Source organism: Canis lupus, chromosome 10, assembly GCF_003254725.2.
Source record: "Canis lupus dingo isolate Sandy chromosome 10, ASM325472v2, whole genome shotgun sequence".
Lineage (NCBI taxonomy): Eukaryota > Metazoa > Chordata > Mammalia > Carnivora > Canidae > Canis > Canis lupus.
This window is the reverse complement of record NC_064252.1, coordinates 45,851,151-45,874,782: the sequence shown is the minus strand read 5'-3', so window position 1 is coordinate 45,874,782 and position 23,632 is coordinate 45,851,151. Positions and strand designations below refer to the sequence as shown.

Here is a 23,632-nt window from a genome sequence, read left to right as displayed (position 1 = left end):
GATCCTTATTTGAATGCTCCTCGAATCCAAGGGTCATATGCTGGGGATTTAGAATGTGGAGAGAACATGACATGGAGATGAACAATGGGACAGCACTTCTCCCACCAGGGCTGACCAGCCTGGGGACACACAGATGAGGTCAAGTCTTAGAGGTGGGGCAGTGCCTTGGCAGCCTTGTTCCTGCTTGTGGTCAGCCATGCTGCACATTATACCGTCCTTCTGAGAGTGCAGTGGACACTCTGGGCACATCCCTTCTTCAGGCCTGAAGCTCTCATCCCCAGGGGCTGGGGTTGTTGCTTACTGAGAGCCCTGAGCCAAGTTCCTCTCTGAGCATTGCCTTGCAGGGAGGGAGGGCCTCACTCAAGGTCATACCCCCTAAGTTGCAGCCTTAGTCTGATAATTGGCTGATGCTGGAGTCCAAAGGCCTGGACCTATCACCTCAACTGGGACAACTATAAAGGGTCACTCCACTTCCAGAGCACCCTGCAGAACTGGCTGTGGCCTTTTGAATTTGTTCTGCCACTCAGCTCTTTCTCACAGTTACTCTTCCTCTGCCTGAGGTGTGGCTCTTGGGAGCACTCCCCAGGGAAACTCAGGGAAACTGAGTCAGAGTTATCTTCCCAAATATCTGACCTATGATATTAGAGTTCTGCCTGCCTCTTCCTTTCACACCTTCTTGTAACTTCTTCAGAGTTATCATTTCCCAACAACATACATTCACTGACAGCATATGTTACCTGCTTCTGGCTACCCTTTCCAGAGGTTCACCTTGCTCCAGGTACCGCACTAGGGCTTCAGTGATGAGCTTAGTAGTTCATGAGCACTAAGGCCAAAGCCTGTTCACCCAGTTGCCACTGTACACTCCACTAGGAGGAGGGAGAGTGGCGGGCAGCAGGATCTAGTCTCCCTGGGAACTCAGGATGTCCTTCCCAAAGAAACAGTTGGGTGAGCAGAGTTGGAAAAATCTGCCTAGCTCACCCATCCCTGAACTCTCTGATCAACCCCAGGCATGCACATGAGCCCTGGCAGTCCTGTGACCCTATTCACCTAGCTGCTTTTGATTAGACTGGTGGTGGGGGTGTGTGTGTCACTTAACCTTTGTTGTTCCAATAAAGCTCTCTTTCCTGGGAATTTATTTAGCCACAGAGCCTGGTGAATAGAGAAACTGAGGCGTCTCCTGGGATCCTAAGCCTTCCTCATCCTGTTTCCAACTCTTTCCGAGTCCCAGCCATATCTCTATGCTTAGATCCCAGGAACAACCCCTGCACCTTTAGGAGAATCCCACCAACAGCCTTAGGGAGTCTCTGTGGATTTCTGCCCACTAACAATGGGGAATATGCTTGGGGGGTTCTGAAGTAGGCTGAGCACCATGGCCACATTCTGTGGACTTACCCGGGACACCATTTCTAAGATCTTTCTATCACTAGAGCTTACTATGTAGCAGGAACTCGAACGCTGCCTGAGAACGAATGAATGAATGAATGCTATTGTTTATACAGGAAAATATGTTCCCAGTGACAGGAAAACCAAGACCTCCAAAGTAAAATATCAGAATCCATCCTGTTAGGGCCTGTAGTATGGCCACATGGTCACTGTGCGTGGTGCTTGGCAGACGTCAGCTGCCCTGCTCTTCCCTCCCGCCCCCCAGAGACAAAGATGCTGGGCACAGGCTCACCTAGAAGATTCCCAAGGCCAAGTGCACCCCTCACTTATCTGGCTTCAGCTGTGGGGGAGGGAGAGCTTTTGTTTCTCCTTCCTGAAGATGGAGAACCAGAACCTGTGCACTAACATCATCCCTTCCCAATGATGTCTAGGCCCTGGGCAGAGCTATAGTGAGACCATAAGGACAAGGAAGGTCACAGGAATTCCTCACTTAGTCTTTACCTGGGACTGTTTTCAGAGTAAGACACTGAGACACAGAGCTGCCATTGAACAACTCGTCCAATGTCACAGGGTAGTTGTGGCAGAGCTGGAACTCACTAGTGTCTGTCTGGTCTCGGGGCTGGGTCCTCTATTCTATGGGCCCCTGCAGAGGTGACACATGTGGGAGAAGAGCTCAGGCATGGTTCAAGTTCTGCTGCTCCCAGGCTAACTGACAGGGAAGGCACTCCATGCCGTGTCAGGGTCACACAAGGACCCTCTGTGGGCGACGTCTCACATGGGCTCTCTGTGCCTCCCAATGCCTGATTGTGCATTTTGTCATATACTGTGCAAGGAGCAAAGAGAAACTGTGTGGACTAGGGGCCAGAGAAGAATGGTCGTACTGTTCCCTGTTCTGGCCTGCTGTTCCCCAGTTGGGCCTGGGGGAGGGGTGAGGGCAACAGCCACACACTAGGGCCCCAGGAGCTGAGGGTGTCTTTTTCCTCTGGGGCAGGGAGGGGCGGGATGGGAAGGATCCCAAAGGGAAAAGAAGAGAGCAGGAGGACCTTTTCTGGAAGGCATCCAGTCTGCACAGGCTGAGGAGTTCCTAGAACAATCTGCATGGCAGGGTGGCTCTAATTTACAGCTGGGGTCCAGGCCCCAACTGGCAGGAATGAGACCAGCTGGAACTTGTAACCTGCCTGTCCCGGGCAGGGATGGCCCTGGGAGAAGGCCAAGGCCAGCATCCTCATGCTTTGCATTCAGATGACAGCAGTTGGTTCCTGGGCTATCCCTGCTGGCTTCTATCTTTCTCAGGGCTAAGGTTTCAAGCCTGGGGCTGAATGCATGTTGCCCTGGGGCAAACTGTTCCAGCAGGCAGGCAGAAGAGAAGAAACAGAAAGACAGAGCAAATGTTCTTGACTTTTCCAGGCACCCAACAACTCCACAGAGAAGGGCATTTATGCTCAAACACCTGGGCACACCCAGCTGTAAATTCAGAGGGACACTCACAATGCCAAGAGCGCTGCAGGGCCACTTGTGGCACCAGAGCCAGGCCCTGTGACTTGGGGGTAGAGAGGAGCCTGGACACAACGGAAGCACCTGTTGAGTAGCAAGGAGTCACAGAGAAGGCTTCTGGTGGCACAGGCGACACCCTATGAGGCATACGCTCTGGTCAGGCAGTGGAGCGCGACCACAGGCTAGTCCCTGAACTTCAGGATGACTGTCACCATAAGCTGCCTCCCTCCTCTTGCCCCGGGTGGGACACACCCAGCAGCACCCAAAGGCCAGAGGAGGGACGTGCCCATCCTCCCCACAGCAGTGCTGCCCAGGGTGTTGGGCCAGCGCGCTCCCGCCATCTAGTGGCAGGTCTGCGCTCCTCACCTGGAAGAGCCACTGGAGCAGGGGCACCGGGCAGTCCGGGGTGTGCAGGTAGAGGTTGCTCAGGAGGCCTCTGTGCAGGAAGGAGAGCTGCTGGGCCGGCGGGCAGCTGCGGAAGCAGAGCAGTGAGGTCAGAGTGGGGGTTGGGGGGGGGGCGGCGGCCTCCACATAAGCGGCCTGGCAGCTTTCCTCAACATGCCTATCTCTGTAAAGTGGCGGGGGATTTCCATATTTTAGGTTCACCACACCAGAAGCACATCAGCAATGACTATGGACAAACACGCTTAGGGCCCCTGATGCCAGAAGCTGTCAGAAGAGAAAACAACCCACATCGTCACCAGAATCATTTGATCTCCAGGAACATCTCTCGGTGTTTTAAACACACCACTGGACAGTTCATTTTGTCCTTTCCACTTGACGGAGGAGAAAACGAAGGTGTTTACCAAGGTTGCAAAAAGGATCTGCGTGGAGGCAAGGAGAGAACCCAGGAGTCCCAGCTGTGACCGAAGGCCCCAGGCTGGCGCGGGCGGACAGAATTACCCGCGGGGCCCACGTGGGGCCCGCGTCTGGGGTCTGGTTACACATAGCGTTTCTGCCCCGTCTTGTGTTTTTCCGAAACAAAGGATACCTGAGAAGATGTGAAAACAACACAAAGGAGCCATTCTGGGAAGGAAACAACCAACAAGGGTGCCACAGAGGATCCTTCAGAAACCATGGGAGGAGCGGAGTCGGGGGCAGGGAGGGGGTGGCATGCAGACTCACCTCGTGTCTGTGCCCACATCTTGGGTTTCCCTTCCCTGGGGGGGGGGGGGCTGCTGGGCCTCTCCCTGCTACTGGGAGCTCTCAGAATCAAACGGCCAGCACGCAGAGGAGCCTAGCTTTGAGAACTGTACTGCCTCGGTAGACTGGCTTACAGGTCCCTGCAAAATGAGCTGAAATATTTCATGTGGTCATAGGGCCTCTGGTAGAAGGTGCTCTGGAAGTCACTGAAGAGGGGTTGGCTGGACTTCACCACTGTTCTGGTTACCCCCAGGAAGGCTCGGTTTGGGGTAGTTCTCTCTCTGCATTCTGTGAATGCTCCTTTGAGCTCTTGTCCTAGATGGTGTCCCAAAGGCAATAAATAGGAATTCTATGAAATGAAAAAGTAATTTCATGTCTGTTCTTTTTTAATGGCCAAATTCATGCGAAGAACATTTCAGATAGCATTTGAAGTCATGATTCTAGATAGAAATTTCTTCAGTTAGCCCAACCTCTTCTTCTCCTTTTTAAAAATGACATTATTTTAATCTGCCAGGAACAGAATGCTCCAAAACAAAGATTCTCCTCTGAGCCAAGTTGCTGTCTCCTTGAGTATGTCCAGGCAATTTACAAATTGTATATTTCTTTTCCAAATTATTTAAGTTCAGAGGAGAAAGTGCCTTTGTTCCTATGTCTGTGAAGCTGACCGCTCTAAAATAGACCTTTATTTGTACATACAAACACGTGTGCACCCCAGGACTGCTGGCACACTCGGCTCTAATTCACGTGCTCTGTCACACGGACACTTTTCATAGGCTGACCCTGCAATGTGTGCATGGTTCAAGCACAGCGCCCTGAATGCAGACAATACCCAAGTGAACAATGCCTGGAAGACCTCACAGATTGGCAGGTCCTGGCCAGAGGCCATGTGGCAAGGAGGCTGGTGGTGCTCCAGGGACTCTAAGGAGACTCTGGCTCTGGCATTCTGCTCAGGGGGGGCACCCCACCAGTTTCTCAGTGGGAGAATTGATTGTACAAGCCCCTGTTGGCTCAGATCAACACATTTCCAACTGCGGCTCTGAGGGGGAGAGTATCTCTTCAGTTTGCAATATCACCTTTTGGGTATGCCAGCCCTGCAGCTCAGTTTCTGCCAGAGAAAAGATCAGTATGTCTTCAAGTTTGCTGCTGCCCAGTTAGGTTTAGCCTGTAGACAAGGAGCAAGAGATAGGCAGAGAGGGCAGGGTCCAGCTGTGCCTTGAAACGAATGGCTTTCAAGGAATTCTGTGCTTAGAGCAACACAAGATGCAGGGAATCTCTGCAGGCTGCTGGATCACCAGTCCAGTGTGCACACTCTGGGCGGGTAGTGCTGCTTCACCTCAGTGGAACCACGAATGTTCTCATCTTCAATGCAAAGGACAAGGCTGACTGTGCAGACACTGCCTTGATCTGTGGCAGAACTCTGGAGGACAAGGGTAGGGAAAGTAGGTGTGTACACTGAAAGCTCAAAAACCTGGGGTTATAGAATCAATTGTTAAAATTTGCAAAAACCCACTTCATGTCCACAAGCCAAGAATGCTAACCCTAGGTCCAGGTGGGTGTCTCTGCCTTTTGCAAATGATAAGTCAGAAGTCATCCTGAGAATCTTGGAGGGCCTCAGAGGGCCCCAGAGTGAGAAGGGGAGGGACAGAGCCTCCTAGCCAGCAGATGCCATGCAGGCATGGCTGGGCGAGAAGCCCCAGCTGTCAACTCTGAGGATCCCAGTGAGAGGTTCCCACCTGGGATGAGAAGCAGCCACAGTCAGAATACTGCTACCCCCTCACCCCTGCCCCCATCACCATGGCAAGGACAGAGCCACAGAAGCAGAAGGAAGTAAGGGGGGGGGGGTGGAAACTGAGAGGGGGATTGGTCCAAAAAGGGGAATCAAACAAAACAAAGGCCAGCGTGGGTCAGCAGATTGGGCTCTTGGGCAGAGCTGTGACCTTCGACTTGGACTGTGTGTTCCTGATAATGCCCGAGTCAACATTCCTCTAGGCTCTGTATCTTCATCTATTTTTTGGGCAGCAGTCCCAGAGGGCAAAGGATTGAAATGCCTTGGGAATCCCAAGTGATGGCGGAGGGATAAGCACCAACTGTAGTTATTTATACAGGATCAGTTTCTATGTCTTTGCCAAGTTCCTCAAATGCAAGTTAAAGTAAAATGCTTAGGGAGAACAGAAACGAATAATGGTCAGAGCTTTCATCCCTGCTCCTCTTTTTTTTTTCTTCTCTTTGTTTAAAGATGAGTGAGCACCCTTCAGGTCAGAAGTCCAGGGATCCCAGCAACGCCCTGGCTGGCTGCTTCCACTGGCTCTTTATTTTTGGGGGCAGTTGAAGCCAGCTGGGTGCTGAGTTCCGTCCACACTCTGTAACTGCTGAATTTATTTCACCCGGGCTTCAACCCTGGCATGCCTATGAGACAGGGAAACTAGAGAGACCCCAAGAGAAAAAGAAGGCGTTTCTTTCTTTTGCTTCTTATCCTGTTTCTATTCTTGCTAGGACCTGTACTCCCACCTCACTTTACACATGCCTTGTAATGCAAATAGTTTAGGTCTTCCTTGTAAGGGACAAAGAGTTATTTATTCTCTCCCTAGAATAAATAATATCCAAGGAAGGACCAGGTGTCAAGGATGGGAAGAAGCTATCATATGCAGATCTCAGACCACCGAAGCTAGACATCTGGATGTCAAGACCCCTGGCTCCAAGGTATAAAACCTGGGCCCTCCTCTTTGTTCTAACTGGTTCCAGGATGTCTGAGGGGACACATACGTCAGACCACCAACTTCAGTAAAAACTCAGACCCTGAACAATGACAAAACTCGTCGTATCCTCTTCCTTTCCCACTCTTCCGGACGCTCCGTCTGTATCTCTCTATATATATTCAGTAAACTCTTTCACTTTCTACTGGCTCACATTGGATTTCCATCCTGTGTGAAGCTGAGGTCCATATGGACGGTCCTGTGGGAACCCCTCAACTTTCCCCATCCACTCACTCTTCCCCCAGGTCCTCAGACCAGCCTGCCAGCAACACCAGGAAGAGGAAGAGGTCCCGGCAAAACAAGAGCTGGGACCACAGGCCTCAGGGAGACTCAGTGCACAAGCACATTTACAGTGATGGCTCAGACCCACCCACCTCCTCCAGCCTACAGAAGTGCTCAGGGAGGGAAGGGCTCCTGGAACACACTGCGAACACCTCACAGGAGTAGTGGCAGATACACCCCCTGACACTCCTGTGCACTCTGTGGGGGCCCAGGGAGGACCATGAATAATTCAGCAGGCAATCTCCACCCTTCCCATGGAGATTGCTCTGGCCTCTGAGCTGCATGTGGTCATCCGTCCCAACGCTTCTCCACTCAGGGGGATCGGCTTTCCTTTTGAACTGCTGTCAAGAGAGGGAAAAGTTCAGGCCCTGGTACCAACTTCTGGCATAAAAGCATGTGACTTTGATTCCAGGGAACTGATCTGAGGTCACATATCCGGCTGGATGATGAATGAGAGAGGATGGTCCAGGCCATCTCCAATCCCAGGGCTGTGGGCTCCAAGAGATGTGTTCTTTTTTTTTTTTTTTTTAAGATTTTATTTATTTATTGAGACACAGAGAGAGAGGGAGAGAGAGAGAGAGAGAGAGGCAGAGACACAGGCAGAGGGAGAAGCAGGCTCCATGCAGGGAGCCCAACATGGGACTCCATCCTGGGTCTCCAGGATCACACCCCAGGCGCAGGCGGCGCTAAACTGCTGCACCATCGGGGCTGCCCCAGGAAATGTGTTCTTGCACAGAAACCTGTGTAGGTAGGTGCAGCCCAGGAGGAAGAGGCCTGGAGCCCAGATATAGAGGCCTCCCACACTTGCCCGGCGACCTGTGCAAGAGTCCCTACTTTGTACAGTGGGGGGTGGAGGGGAGGATGTCCCTCTTCCCAGACAGGTAAGGAGGCGTGGATCTATTTCAAGAGGTGGTTTTTAAAAATCACGTTCACTTTCCTCCCTAAAACCTCTAATATTGAAAGTGAAACACGTTCATAAAATACAGAAGGGCGTAAGAAGGAAAATAAAAGTTACCTGTGATCTTACAAAGTTTAGCTTTCTGTATAGCAAAAGAATGGAATCATATTGCTTCTTGAGAGATCAAGTAACCTTTTATTTTTCCTTCATTTTCATGCTTCCGGCTGAACACAACGTGGTCATTATGGCACCACTATTTCCCTCTCTTGAGTCTGGGCTTGAAGTCCTTGGCACAAACAGGAAATGAGAGTGACCCCACAGCTCAGTGGTGACCTTCAGGAAGTGGCCCTTCCCCACCACAGAGCTGGGGCCCCCTGACCTGACCATGTGGAAGGCGGCGGGCATTCCTCCAGAAAGGCCCTGGGCTCTGGGGGCTGGCGAGGCAGCCTCTCTGGTGCTTCATTAGCAGACAGGAGGGAGGAGGGCCTGAATTCCTCTCTCCAGGGAAGCTGGCCAGCCACCTGGCCCCATTTGGCAGGGCTGCTCAGCCCCCAGGTCACCGCTGCACAGGCCATCTCGTCTGTCAAACACTTCCTGCTGGCCGTCCAGTCTGGGACAGGAAACCTGCTGTCACACAGACCCTGGCTGGCCACGGGTCTCTGCGAGACACCGTCCTTTCTCCTCTCTCCTGTTCCTTCCCTGCCCCTTTCACTAGCACCACTAGCCTTCTTTTCCCTTTAGCTCGGGTTGTTTCTTTCCTTCCCCTTTTCATCATCCCTTTGTTAGACACCTTCTCAGCATAGCGATGACAGCCTTTATCAATCTGCAGACACTTGGGTCCAGTCACCTCACATCACTTCTGGGGTTACATTCCAGACAAATATTTGTGTATGAAGATGTTCTCTACTACAATGCTTATAAAACAGAAATGTTGGAAGTAACACATATGCTGAGGAAAATGGTTAAATTGTTGGGGGCACCAACACTATGTAATATTATCTCACCATTCATGTTACATCTAACTGTGACATTAGGGCTTGTGCAGATGCTAATTTGAACATAAAATACATATTTAGGAGATGATAAAGGAAATCCAAATACTGACTTGTATCAATGGTATAAAGAATTTGTATTTAAAAAAAAAAAGAATTTGTATTTTTTAGGTGTAATAATGGCATTTAAGTTGTATGTAAACATAGAGTCCTATCTTTTAGAGACACACAAAAGTACTTAAAGATGTGTCTGGGATTTGCTTAAAAAGAATCCTGAGGGACAATGTCAGCGGGCAGGAGTAGAGATGGAACAGGATTGGTTCTGAGTTGATGATTGTTGAAGCTGAGTGATGACTATATGGGGAATCATGATACTGTTCTATGTATACTTGAAACCTCCCGTGATAATCAGATGGCTTTAGAATTAGTGAAACAGACACAAGGAAGCCCTGAATAGCTGGAAAAGACAAGACTCCTGCTTTCAAGAGACCAGAAATAGCTCAGCCTCTGTGCTCCCTACCGGCTGGTGTGGCCCCCGTAGCCTCCTCCCCATCCCCTCAGCCACCAAGGTCCAGCAGGGTGTTGGCCTCATGAGTATAAGTGGACAACTGCACTGAGTGGGCTTTCTCTTTTATTCTTAGATATACCAACTCATAACTGCAAGTGTTGGATGTGATTGTGGTCAAGTTTTAGAAATCCCCTTAAAAAGCAACACAGGGGGCAGCCCCAGTGGTGCAGTGGTTTAGTGCTTTTTGAAGTATGTACATCTAAATCAGTAAGTTAAATATTACAAATAGATATGTGTGACTATTCCATCTATATTCCTGAAAACGGACACATCCAAATTGGCTCAAGCACAGCTTTGAATTTCCTGGGCCAGTCCTTATATCGGGCTCCATGAGGGGCCTGGCCATCCCATGCTGACATTTACCTGAGAAACAGCGCTTCTAGTTGGCTACGTGGCTTCAGATTTGAATGGTCCAGGATGCAGTGCTGAGGCTGACGTCCAGGTAGAAACACAGTCTCCCCAGGATGCACTGGTGGGATGACCTGTAGTGACACGGAGAACCTCTCCACCAGCAACCTGGCAAAGCAAGGAGCCGGAGAGCCGAGTATCAGCGGGTGCATCTAGTGTGCAGCCTGGAGGGAGGCCAGGGAAGGCCAGATGGTGCCCCTACCCTTCAACAGTGGCCTGGTGGGGGAAAGACTGGGTAGGACAGCGCCACCTGCTGATAAAGGAAGCCCCTGTGCGATGCAGGAGCTCTTCCCCATTGTACTCTGTCCTGCATCGCAACCCCTCCCTCAGGGCTCCAGTCAGGGAGCCAGAAGTCCTGGTCCCAAACCCAGCGCCACCCATTGGCTTTGTTCAGCTCAAACTTTCACTGAGCGCCCACGGTATGTGGGTGCCAGGTGCTGAAGGATGAGTCAGGCGTGGGCTACCATTGCATGCCTAGGAAAAGGGTAAACAAATCACCATAATAGCCTTCAGCAAGTGGGCTGACCACAGAACTGCCTACATGGTGCTGCCACAGGCAGAGAGGAAAAGCTCAGGGTGAGGTCAGGATCAGGGAAGGTGCCCGCACAAGGTAGAAACCTGGGCTCTTCTGGGGCCCCGGTTCCTCAAGCTCTTGTGATCCGGAGGACTCCCTAAGGAGTCTGCTAAAGTACAGATGCCCAGGCACTGCCCTGCTTTGTGAGTCTGATTAGTAGATTAGAGTTGGGTCCCTCGGACAGGGAAGGAGCAGAGAGGATACATTCCAACTCCATTGGGATGGGCCAAACTGTCAGGATTTAATGACCCATTTAAGAGGGAATAGGGAAAAGGGAGGTAGTCAAGACAATTCCTAAGAACAAAGTAAATCTCTGTATCGTGAAGGACTGGTCACAGTGTATTGGTGGGTAAAAACAGCCAGTTTCAGAACAGGAAGTGTGTATGTGTGCACCCATGTGTCTGTATAGGTCTACACAGAGACATATGCACACACATTCTTAGACACATGCAACACCCCCACACACACACACATGACACACCCAACTGTAAGCTGGAGTCATCCCTAGGGAACAGGATTGGGGGGGAGGGGGAAGAGGAGACATTTCCTGTTTATTTCATACAACTGTGTTCTGCTGGATTTTGTAGAGATAGAACACACATTTAGCAACAATAATAACAGCAAAGTAAAACAAGTTCCAAGCACTGCCACCCCTCCTCTTGCTTGAGGATGGCCGGGGCCCTGAGATGGTGAACCTGGAGAAGGTACAGCACCTGGGGCTCCTGTAGGGTCTGGGACACAAGCAGCTGGCACTGGGGGTGGAGCAGTGTAACTGGCAGCCCACTACTGGCTGATCAACCCAAGAAAAGGTGCTGACACACATCACAGGGTCATCCTGAAGATGAAATGGCACAGGGCATGGAGATGACATTAAGACACCTGGGAGATTCTGCTCCTGGAGGCTTTTGTAAGCAGCTTGTACAAACCAGCACACAAATGGTAAAACAATCTTCTGTTTTGTTAATTTCTTTGCCATTTCAGTTTTTGAGTATCTGTGGCTTATGCTGCTTCTATGTTAAAAAAGTGCAAATTATTAAAAGTCTATAGGGATCAGACTCATCTGTAAAAGGATCCTAACCCTGTCCCTGAAATCATCCTACAAAGGGACTCTTGTGATATCAAATATAACATATGTGCATTATTAAGAGTTCTGAGATGACTCTTATACAACTAATTGGGGATTTCCTGCGCAGCCTAAAAGTGAGGATAAAGGATGATGTTGTGGTTTAAATACTGCCCCCTCCCTTGCCCCAGCACATACATAAGGTCTTTTAACTTTATGCAATAGACAACGTAGGATGACACCCATTTAAGATGCAAGCCAATCCTTAGAGCATGAGGGGAGGTTCTGCTCTGGACAGTTGGGGGTCTCTTCTACAGCGGGCATCCACGGCAGTCATGCGACTCTTGGTCACAGACAACTGTTCTGGCAGATGGTGGTTGGCCCCTCGCCGCAGCCTCACCCCTTCCAGAACCACATCCCTCCTTGGCCCCTGTTCAGGAGGGAAGAAGCTGCTGGCTTTGTGTATCAGTGAGTAATTTTCTTTGAAGCAGAGAGTTGAACTGTCCCATCAAAATGATCCCACATCAAAACAACCACCTCAAAGTAGCTGTTGTCAAAAAGGCTTTCTTGAAGTACTACTTGAAAACATCATGTGCCCAAAAAATCATCGGCGATTTCAAAGCCTGGAGCACCTGGCTTAAGCCAGTTCCCCAGACAACTCCCTTTCTGTGGGGCATTTGGAAACATCTGAGCCAGGACTTTCAGAATCCTGGATGCACTTGGTAGAAAGGTCAAGAGCTAAAACAGTTATTCTTGCTACTGAGATTTTAAGGAGAGTTTAAAAGGTTTTATTCTAAGTCTATGTATCCATTGAGTAGGAAACCTCAAAACAGATCCATGAGTCTCAACTTAGACAACCCTTTTTACCACTCATATGCCACCAAGGCACTTTTTTCCAAAGAGGCCTACTTAGCCCAAACCCAGTGGGGTTCCATCTAGTTCCCATGCTCCACCACATCTGCCCTTTTGGGTTCACCATATGCCTTGCACGGCATCCCTTATCTGGGCTTCTAGGCAGTGTGTGAGTAGCTCTTTATCTCTCTGGGATGGCTGGAAAGTATCCGTGAGGAGCAGGGATCCTCCCAACCAAGGCAGGGGTCAGCAAACTATGGTCTGTGGCCAACCCCTGCTCATTTCTGTAAACAAAATTTTACTGCAACATAGGCATGTTTATTCACTTATGTATCATCTACAGGAGTTTCCCTGTTACAAAAGCAGGGTTGAGTGGTTGTTGCAACAGAGACTGTATGGCCCTCAAAGCCTAAAATATTTACTATTTACAAATACAGAGAGTTTGCTGATCCCTGATCTAGTCCAGAGATGAGTACCAGAAAAACTTGAGGAAAAAAAGCAAATAGCCAAAGTGTAGGTTCATGGCCATCTCTGGGCAACAAAAATGATGTAAACCATGGCAGTAGGGGGGTGGGTCCTAAAACAGAGGCCCCAAAGAAGTCTGTATATTATCACTCAACATTCCCTTTGTAAGTGGAAGCAGAATGCTAACTTAAGTGTGTGAAAATTTGACCTGTCACTGCTTAGGCCAATGTTTAATAACATAACTCAGACTGACAGAAAAAAAGGAAAGCCTGGACAGGCAGATGATGCAGGGCATGCTGACCATCCTGCCCCTCAGCCACACAGCTGAGGTGACCTCATCTCTTCTAGTTCACCCCAGCCCCACTGGGCACTTGGTTCTTGGGGGAAAGAGGGAGGGTGAGGGAGGGATGAATGGATGGAGGAAGGAACCAATTGAAAGAAAAGGAAAAGAGACATACAAAAAGATGTATCCTGACTCTACTTCCCCTTCAGCTACTGCACATTTTTTCTCTTTTGACCTCTCCTCCTATTCTCCTTTGGGCCTGTTCTAGTCAGGTGCACCCCAGCAGTCCACCAGAGCTGCTCTTGTCAAGGTCACTGTGACCTCTACATTGCACCCTCGGGCCCCTGTTCTCTCTATATACTTGCTTCCCAGGTGATCTCATCCAGTTTGTGGCTTTAAACATCACTTAAATGTGGTGACTCCTGAGCTTGCCTCTCCAGAAGGGAGGATCCAAGCCATCTCCTTGGTCTCGCCCCTGGGATCCCCCAAATGAACTTAGTCTTCCTCAATTTCATTAGACAACTCCAATCTTCTGGGTGCTCAGGCCCAAATCCTGGGGGTCCCCTTTGATTCCCCTCTTTCTCCTATAACCTCTATCTAGTTCATCAACAAATCCTGTCAGTTCTACTCTAAAAATATATCCAGAAAGTTCCTACCCCTCACCACCCACCCTTATTCCCAGCCCCTTACTTCTTAGGATTATTGCCATGGCTCATTTGCCCGTCTCCCTCTCTTCCTCCCTCTTTTTTTTTTTTTTTAAAGATTTAATTTATTCATGAAAGATACACAGAGAGAAAGAGGCAGAGACACAGGCAGAGGGAGAACAGACTCCCTGCGGGGAGCCCGACGTGGGACTCAATCCCAGGACCCCAAGATCATGCCCCGAGCTGAAGGCAGATGCTCAGCCATTGAGCCGCCCGGGTGCCCCTCCCTTACTTTCTTTTAAAAAAGATTTTTATTTATTCATTCATGAGAGACACACATAGAGAGGCAGAGACATAGGCAGAGGAAGAAGCAGGGTCCTTGCAGGGAGCCAGATGCGGGACTCAATCCCAGGACCCTGGGTTAACAACTTGAGCCAAAGGCAGGCACTCAACCACTGAGCCACCCAGGTACCCCAGTCTCCTTTCTTCTGCCCTTGCTCCCCAGGTTCCCAGTCTATCTTTAACACAGTGGCAGAAGATCCTGCTTGGAGCAGTAGTGGCCAGCTCACACTGAGGAAAAGCTCATGCACTGAGCCCACCCTTAGCCTCCCTGACCTCCTCTTCCCAGCCCTCCCCTCCAAGGCTACAACTATGCTCTCCCTGCAGGGCCCCCAGAGCTGCCTCATCTCTTCCACAGTGCTCTGACAGAAGTCAACCACCTGCTCATGAAGGTCTTCCCTGACCCTCATGCACAATCTCATAGGCCTTCCACGTTCCTCCCACCCCATCTCTACTTTCTCCTTTCTCCTGAGCACTCGTGATCTATCTTCACTCAGGAGGACAGAGATTTCTGTCTGGTTTTGCTTTTGCTGTATCCCCAGAGTCTGTAAAGAGCCTGGTACAAAGTTGGACTCAACAGATGTTTGCTGGCTGGCTTGGCTGAGCGGATAGGTGGATAGATGGATGGCTCACAGGGTACTCTGAAGACAGACTCAACTGTGGACCCTCAGCATCTCTGAGACACTGTGGTATAGATGAGACCAGCCCTCCCTCCAGCCAATGGCCCAGTTAGGTCATGGCCAGCAGACTCCCGTCTCCCCCCATGACACCACTGACAAAAGCCACTTTCTTTTCCTCAGACGGGAGAAAATGAAAAATGTCAAACAGCCATATTCTCCCCTCTAAAGATAGTTTTCTCTTAGAATGTGGCTTTGTGTATTTTGTGTATTCTCCCAAGAGATCTGGTTCTATAAATTTGGGTGGACAATTGGGGCAGAGTAGCCTGTTTCTTCTTATTTTTTTTTTTTTAAGATTCTATTTATTTATTTATTTATTTATTTATTTATTTATTTATTTGAGAAAGAGAAAACAAGTGGGGGGAGAGATGCAGACTCCCCACTGAGCAGGAAGTCCAACATGGGGCTTGATTCCAGGACCCCGGGGATCATGATCTGAGCCAAAGGCAGATGGTTAAGCCTGCTGAGCCATCCAGGTACCCCTAGGCTGTGTTTTCATATCTCTGTGTCCTCAAAATCCCACACCAGACCATGACCACCAAGTAGGTGATCACATATTTCTATAATCAGTGAATGAATGCAGGGTTTTTTTTTGTTTTTGTTTTTGAAAGTGAGTTTAAGAAAAGGAGGCAGCTCAAGAACTCATAAAAATACACAGATTGCTGGTTTAAACTGTCTAAAAATGAGAGCCAGTCAACACTTAAACCCTCTGCCTTGAGGGGGGTAGGTGCAGGGGCTTCCCCCTCTCCCCAACATGTGGCCAGGCCCTTGCCCCCTCATATGCCCACTGTCTCCCACCTGTGTTCAGGTGTGAGAGGCACCTCATCTTCATCCAGATCCAGGGAGTTGAGGTCAGGACAGTCATGTACAAGTGCCTTCTCTTGCTTCTGCTCCAGCACCAGTTCTCTACAGGGAGATGAGAGCCAACAGAGCTCAGTGTGGTCCCCAGTCAAGCAACCCTGACCCTGGTCTTCAGACCCCGTGAACCTGGCAAGGCCTAGGAATGACAATTCCCCGGCTCCTGCGTCAAGGCCCTTAACATTAGATTTGTATGGGGCAGGGAAGAGGCATCATATTATATCAGTTGTGCAGTCTCTGATTAAGTAGACAGGAGCAGATAGGCTTGAAAGAAGATTTTTACCACACAACTTCAAACATGCCTTTGTGTACCTTGTTTTGGATCTGCCCACTTTTTAACACATTAAGACCTGGGCCTAGCCCCATCTCTTCCTCCCAGGGTCTGAACACACTGACCTGGATAATCCCCCAGGCTCATGGTTCCCAGAGCCCTTGACACAGGGCCTGCCTTTCCTCACTAAGCCCCTGAGAGGCACAGTTCATCCTTCTGCCTTCATAATCCAAGCCCCCTCAACAGCCTGGGAGCTTCCCAGCCCTAGTCCTGTTCCTCCAGGTCCTTGCCCTGGCTTTGTCCAAAGGTCCTCAGTTCATAAAGAGTTTACCTCCAGCCCAGGCTGCCATCTGGAGTTCGCATCCTCCCAACCAGTGACAGCTGAATGTGCCTGGGCCCCTCTGAAGCCACAAGTCTGGGTCTGGATTCCCTTCCATACAGGTTCCAGAGTCCCAGCCACCTGGGTCAGCAGATCCATCATAGCCCCGCCACCCTCCTTGCAGGGCCCCACTCCATCTCTGTTCACCCTACTTCCTCTCCATTCTTCCCATCCATTCTCCATAATATGGCCTCTGAAACATAGTGGGGAACACATCAGTATCCACTTAAAATTCTCCCAACTTGAACTTGTGTTTATGAGGCCTCTTGTGACCCAGTCCCTGTTCACATCTTGGCTGCGCCTCCTGCTGTGCTGACCCCCAGTCCCCATTCCCCAGAGCTGAGGATTTCAGTTCTAGTCAGCCCCCGGAATACCTGTCATACCCACCTTCACGTGTGTGGTCACCTGTGTTGCCCCCCAAATCTTCTCATTCTCCGAGGTTTGGAGAGAAGGATACCTGTGGGGCACCTTTCCTGATTCCCCCAGGTTAAAGTAGATGCCTCCACCTAACTGTGAAGTTGCCTCCACAACTTCACATTGTGAGAAATACTAGAATCATTAGGATAAACCTCCAGGAGAGTGGGGCTGCACCATCACCTCCACACGCCCAGTGCTTAGCGCAGGACCCAAGAGAGTCAGAATTTCCCAATGCCCGTATCACTGTGACAATGCTCAGGTTGTGCATCTCTGGAAGAGCCATCTGCCTTTCTCTCTTCTCTCCCACAGAATGCTTGAATCGGAGGTGAGAGGCCCACGCACGGGTATGAATTGGGCGGAGTCCCCCTGCATCCCACCCACACCAAACCAAGGTTCCCAAGGCTCCTGAACAAGGGCTCTGTATGGGGCAGAGGTCTGGGGCTCACTGCCCTCAAGATGACCCCCTCTGACCTGGCTACTGCTCCCTGTGCTTATTATTCACCAGGGTGCACAGGGTGACACGTGGGTATCAGAGTAAGGTAGGCTGTTTGAACTCAAGGGGAATTTGTTAGGAATCTCAGAGGACAACCCCCCGAATGAACACCCCACCATGGAACTTCTCCCACACTCACCGCTTCTCCTGCAGTAAGTAATCTAAGCTATTGACATAGCTCTCCGAGGTCCCAGAGGTGAACTGGAGAAGCAGGAGGTGAGTGAGAACGGAGGACAGAGAGAACGGTAGAGAGGGGAGAAGAATAAAAGTTAATCTTAATGAAGTCCTTTATTTTGTTTATGTTTTCTAAATAGGCAATACATACCTCTACATGATTAAAAACTCAAGAAGTAGGGACGCCTGGGTGGCTCAGTCGGTTAAGTGTCTGCCTTTGGCTCAGGTCATGATCCCAGGGTCCTTGGATTGAGGCCCACATCGGGCTTCTGGTTCAGCGGGAAGTCGGCTTCTCCTTCTCCCTCTACCCCTCCCCTCTGCTCATGTTCGTTCTCTCTCTCTCTCCCCCCCCCCAAATAAATAAAACCTAAAAAATCCCACAAAACTTGAGAAGTATAGAGGCATACAGTAAGATGTCTCCCCTCACCTGCATCCCCAGCCACCCAGGTCCCTCCTGACAGGTAACCACAGGTGTTTGCTCCTTCGTGTGCTTTTGCACACATTTTATCCACAGACAAGCAAACAGTAATACATTACAGTAATACATGCTCCCCCACCCACCCATAACACAAAGTAGCAAACCATGAACCCTATTCTACCCTTTGCTCTATTCAATTAATAGCATGTCTTGAGGGTCATTCTATACCAATACTAAAGAGATAAGTAAAAAAAAACCCACAGAAAAAAACAACACGTTTGGAGTATTGTAAGGTAGGACTAGAACATAATGTATTAATTCCCTGGTGGTGGTGGGCATTTAGATTGCTGACAATCTTGGGCTATTACAAATAATTAAGTCCTATTCTCGGAATGCATTTCCTGGATCCATGGGTCCCTAAGTATTCCCAGTCTATCTAGCAATAGCTGTTTATTCCCATCCGGCTTGAAGCTCATCACTAAAGTTTCCATTTAGACATTCCAATCCATTGGACCAGAGTCAGCCTGAGTGTTTGTGCCTGGTCTAGCATAGACCCAAGCACCAAGGTCCCCCTTTCCCCAGGAGGATAACCTCAACCTTAGGCGTGCAAGCCTTGAAGGCTCGCATACAAAAGTGGCATCAAATTTGGCAGCACTCTAAGCCATATGTTAGCAGGGGTTAGCAGCAGAAATAGGGGAGAGATGCACTCCAGCCACAAGAGCACAAGGGCTGGGGAGAGGCTGGGGGGGGTATGCGGTTGAGGAGGGATGCTTAGGGGGAGATGCCCAATGAAGGGCAGTTGGGTTATGGCCAAGGAAGAATGGCCAAAAGGAGGAGTGGCAGGGAGGTGGTGGTAACTGAAGAGTGGCAAGGAGAGGAGGCCAAGGGATGACCACTGGCTTACCGAGGTGTGGGTGTCTACCACTAGAGCTGAGGTCCTCTGGCTTGGGCCTGCCATGTTCCAGAACAGCTCCTCCAGGGAGGCCAGGCTCCCCTGGGGGTCCAGGTCCTGCGGCTCCTGCTCTAACTCCTTAGGCAGCTGGTGGGTCTCTGTGCTGAGGCCCTGAGGCCCTGTCACAACCACCCACTTTTGGGCTGGGGTCCCCCTGCTGGCCTGTGGTACCTTTAGGTTCAGGAACTCTACAGGTGGTGGGCTCCAATCAGTGGGGAACATGTCCCCAGCTGCATGCACCTTGGGCTTCTTTGACAACTTGGGAGGTGGAGCTGAGGTAGGACTGCTACGACGCCGCATGGGGTGGAGGACCCCCTGGTGCAGGGGATGGTCAAAGCAGCTGCCCTTCAGGCTGGGCAATAGGATGGGTGCCACTTCAGCTGCCGGGACCCCTAGGGATAAGACAATACTATGGTTTCTCCATTGAGTCACCACCATCCCAGCTACTGTGCCATGCTGGGTGAAGAGAGGGGCAACTCAGGATTGATGTGGGCAGAACACAAGGGGAATCCCTCAACCATGGGTTGTCCATTCACCCAGGGCCACAGGTCTCAGAATGGTTCTACCTGTGCAGGTGAGAGACACCTACCTTCTTCCTGAGGAAGGGCTAGTGGAGTCTTCTTAGGCCTGGCCATCTGCAAACTGCTAAACTGCTGGACTTTCAGTCCTGGAAGGAAATGTCTGTTAACTGAGGTGAGCCTCCAGAAGAAAGCCAAATGCTCTGAAACTCTGCTTCCCTACAGAAGAGGGCTTGGGCCCACTGGTGCCCAGGAGATCCTCCTCCAGCTCTACCCTAAGGACCAAGCATATGTACCGTGAAGATCAAGTTGCTGAGGTGAAAGGGGTTCAATGTGACTCCTCATTTCAAGTGTGTTATAGGCAAGTATATGGACATCAACATTTTTGTTAGACCTTTATAAAATCAAAATTAGCACAGCTCACAAAAAAGTTGTTGAATGACATTCTGCACTTCTTGCTTGCTCAATGTCACCCCTATAAAGACTGTTTCTTCACAAGGGGTAGGGAAGGGCTCTCTAGTCCCTGACATTTTCCCAAAACTAGCACAAACATGGCATACAGAAGGGCTTGGTGCATTTCTGCTGAATGAATGACTGATTTAAAGAAACCCAGGGCTGGTCCAACAAGCCTCCTCCAGTGTTAGGAACTGTCCATCCACAGTTAAGATGGATCATGCCTCACACACAGACATCTCTTATCCTTTCAGGCTCAGGATCAGGTAAACTGAAATCCACATGAAAGGCTAATATCTGAGTGAGCTAATGACCAAAGGAAACAACTGTTAACAAAAAACACAAACACTAACTCAACAAGGGTTCAAACCCAACACAAGTGGAAGACATTCAAACTAATATGCCTATGAAGTATTTTTCTATCATAATTAAATCATCAAAAAATTAAAAATTTATAATAAATGTTGACATGGTTGTGAGGAAACACATTGCTGTTGATACTGTAAAATGGTTTATTGTTTTTAGAGAGCAATCTATCAATATAAAAATAACTGCAAAAATGTTCACACTGGCAGTAGGGAACCCCAGAAGCCTGTCCCTCCACAAAAGCACTAATTAAGCTGACAAAACCTGTCAGAACCAAAATTTACAGAACTCTGGACTCTAACAGGAAACTAACAATAAGCAGGGAAAGGTTTAATGAAGAAAGGAGCTGCTAAATTCCAGTAAAATCGTGTTCTGGCTTTTGAATTTATCTACCTTTCATCCCCTACCCCCAGCTATGGAGGCTGCATTCCTTCTTTTTTTTTTTTTTTTCAAAGATTTTATTTATTTATTCATAGACACACACACACAGAGGCAGAGACACAGGGAGAGGAAGAAGCAGGCTCCATGCAGGGAGCCCGACGTGGGACTCGATCCTGGGTCTCCAGTATCACACCCCAGGCTGCAGGCAGCGCCAAACCGCTGTGCCACCAGGACTGCCGAAGAGGCTGCATCCCTTGTGTGGCTTGCTGGTGCCAGAGGGGGAAATATAAACCTTGTTCTCAAAGAATTGTGGTTGTATGTTTTGACCTGGCTCCTGGCTCCCTGAGGGATCAACTCAGGGTGTTACCTTTTTTTTTTTTTCTTTTAATCGCACTTGGAACTTTCTCAGGGCTGGAGTGGCCTCTGAGGTAGCAATTGTTGAAAGCACTTAAAAGCAAGTTTACCTGCCACAACCATCTAGGGCAAGGGATAACAGGTGGGGCAAGCAGCTGAGAGTCTGAACAGCTGAAAAGGAAAAGGCTGAGGAAGGAGATACACAGAGGAATAAGGGTTTTAAAAAGTTCCCATGTGAACCAGAGTCCAGAAGGCCACATGCATGCTTAGGAAAGATCTGAGAAGACAGTAAGTTTTAACCTCTGGCTGATCATTAGGCTCCTTATAAGTAGGAAATGAAGGCTAAGGCAGAGTTGCATAAGGCTTGCCTAAGCTTTGAGGGAGTACTCCAACAGAGAACCAATCTGCAAAGACCAGAAGAGTTTTATTGTGGGGGTGATGGTGGCATTTAGGGAATTTTCTAACAACTTACCAGTTAACTACTAAGCTAAAGGAACAGTGACTTCAATGACCACACACAACAAAATAAAAATGGCTTTATAAAAATAGTTTAGAAAAGTCATTAAACAAGCAACTACAACTCAAAACAACCAGCAACAGCAAATTCAGGTGTGTATGTCTGTGTGTGTGTGTGTGTAATCCTATTTCCAGATTTGCTGCATTATAATATTCAAAATGAACAATTTTCAACAAAAATTGTAAGGCAAAGAAACAACAATGTATGATCCATTTATAGTCAAAAAATGAATGAAAGAAACTGTCTCTGAGGAGGCCCAGGCATTGCACCTACTAGGCAAAAAATTCTAACTGTCCTAATAAGCTCTAAGAACCAAAGTAAATAGTGAACAAAGAACTAAAAGAAACCAGAAAAGAATGAAGTTTCACCAAATAAGAAATATCAATAACATTTTAAAAATTATAAAAAGGAACCAGACAGAAATTCTGGAGTTGAAAAGTACAAAAATTGAAATGAAAAGCTAAGTAGTTTCAACACAAGGTGCAGGCTAGCAGAAGAAAGAATCAGTGAACTTTTACAGAGGTTAATTGAGATGGTCAATTCTGAGGAACAAAATAAAAAAGAATGCATAAGACGAACAGAGCCTCAGAAACCAGTGGGACACCATGAAGTATATCAATATATATGTAATAGGAGTTCCAGGAGTTGAGATAGAGATGATGGGGCGGGGGGAGAGAAAGAATACAGTACTTTCAAGAAGCTCAGAAAACTCCAAGTAGGGGATCCTTGGGTGGCGCAGCGGTTTAGCGCCTGCCTTTGGCCCAGGGCGCGATCCTGGAGACCCGGGATCGAATCCCACGTCGGGCTCCCGGTGCATGGAGCCTGCTTCTCCCTCTGCCTGTGTCTCTGCCTCTCTCTCTCTCTCTGTGACTATCATAAATAAATAAAAATTAAAAAAAAAAAAGAAAACTCCAAGTAGGATAAATCCAAAGAGATCCATGCCGGGGATCCCTGGATGGCGCAGCGGTTTGGCACCTGCCTTTGGCCCAGGGCATGATCCTGGAGACCCGGGATCGAATCCCACATCGGGCTCCCGGTGCATGGAGCCCGCTTCTCCCTCTGCCTGTGTCTCTGCCTCTCTCTCTCTCTCTGTGACTATCATAAATAAATAAAAAAAAAAAACAAAAAACAAAAAACAAAGAGATCCATGCCTAAATACTTCACTTCAAACTCTTATAAAGCCATTTAGAGAATCCTTAAAGCAGGAAGACAGAAGTGATTTATCATCTACAAGGGAGTTCCAATAAGATTAACATGTGATTTCTCATCAACCATGGAGATCAGCAGACAGATGAAATATTCAAAGTGCACACAGAAAAGACTATGCACCAAGAATGCTGTATCCTACAAAATTATCCTTCAAAAAAGGAGAAAATAAGATATTCCCAGAATTTATTTATTTATTTTTATTTTTATTTTTTATTTTTTTTCCCCAGATTTTAAAAACCTGGGAAAATTTGTTTCTAACAAATCTGTTCTACCAGAAATACTACATTCTTTAGGTTGAAGTGAAAAGATATTATAGAATAACTTGAATCCATATGAAGAAAAAAGAGCAGTGATAAAGGTATACATAGGTATACATAAAAGATAGTACAAATATTTTTATTTGTAACTCTTTTTCTCCTGATTTAAAAGACAACTGCATAAAATAATATTTACAAATCTGTCTTGATGGGTGCCCAATGTTTAAAGATATAATTTACATGACAACAACAGTACAAAGGAGAGAGTGGGAATAGAGATATATAGGTGTAAAGTTTTGTATCTTATTGAAATTAAGTTGGTATTAATCTGAACTAGTCTGTGAACTATGTGATATTTATAGGTAAATAAAAAAGCAAGTATTACTGTAACTTTGGTTTGTAACTCTTCTTTTTTACCCTTGTGATTTAAAAAACAAATGCATAAAACAACAATTATATAACTATGTTCATGAACAATGTTCAAAGATGTAATTTTTTTTAAAATTTTTTAAAAAATTTTTATTTATTTATGATAGTCACAGAGAGAGAGAGAGAGAGAGGCAGAGACACAGGCAGAGGGAGAAGCAGGCTCCATGCACCGGGAGCCCAATGTGGGATTCGATCCCGGGTCTCCAGGATCGCGCCCTGGGCCAAAGGCAGGCGCCAAACCGCTGCGCCACCCAGGGATCCCTCAAAGATGTAATTTGCGACAATAAAAACATAAAGCGGAGGGATGGAATTGGGAGTGGAGTTCTTGTATGCTATTGAAGCTAAATGGATGTTAATTCAAGCTAGTT

General features: G+C 48.4%; 1 protein-coding gene across 5 annotated transcripts in view; it reads right to left on the bottom strand.

The window, feature by feature from the left end:
* The window catches only part of FAM178B (family with sequence similarity 178 member B), a 109,564-nt gene that overhangs the window by 70,471 nt on the left and 15,461 nt on the right, over window positions 1-23,632 (bottom strand). For 2 of the 5 annotated variants that reach the window (XM_025464799.3, XM_025464803.3), the window contains exons 2-7: window positions 19,370-19,447; window positions 18,952-19,172; window positions 17,376-17,437; window positions 15,617-15,724; window positions 9,877-10,029; window positions 3,244-3,349 (exon numbers count right to left, since the gene is read on the bottom strand). In XM_025464799.3, coding sequence (XP_025320584.3) covers window positions 3,244-3,349; window positions 9,877-10,029; window positions 15,617-15,724; window positions 17,376-17,437; window positions 18,952-19,172; window positions 19,370-19,415 — 696 coding nt within the window. In that variant the 5' untranslated portion in view covers window positions 19,416-19,447. The other 3 variants (XM_025464796.3, XM_025464801.3, XM_025464804.3) reach the window with 3 other exon arrangements.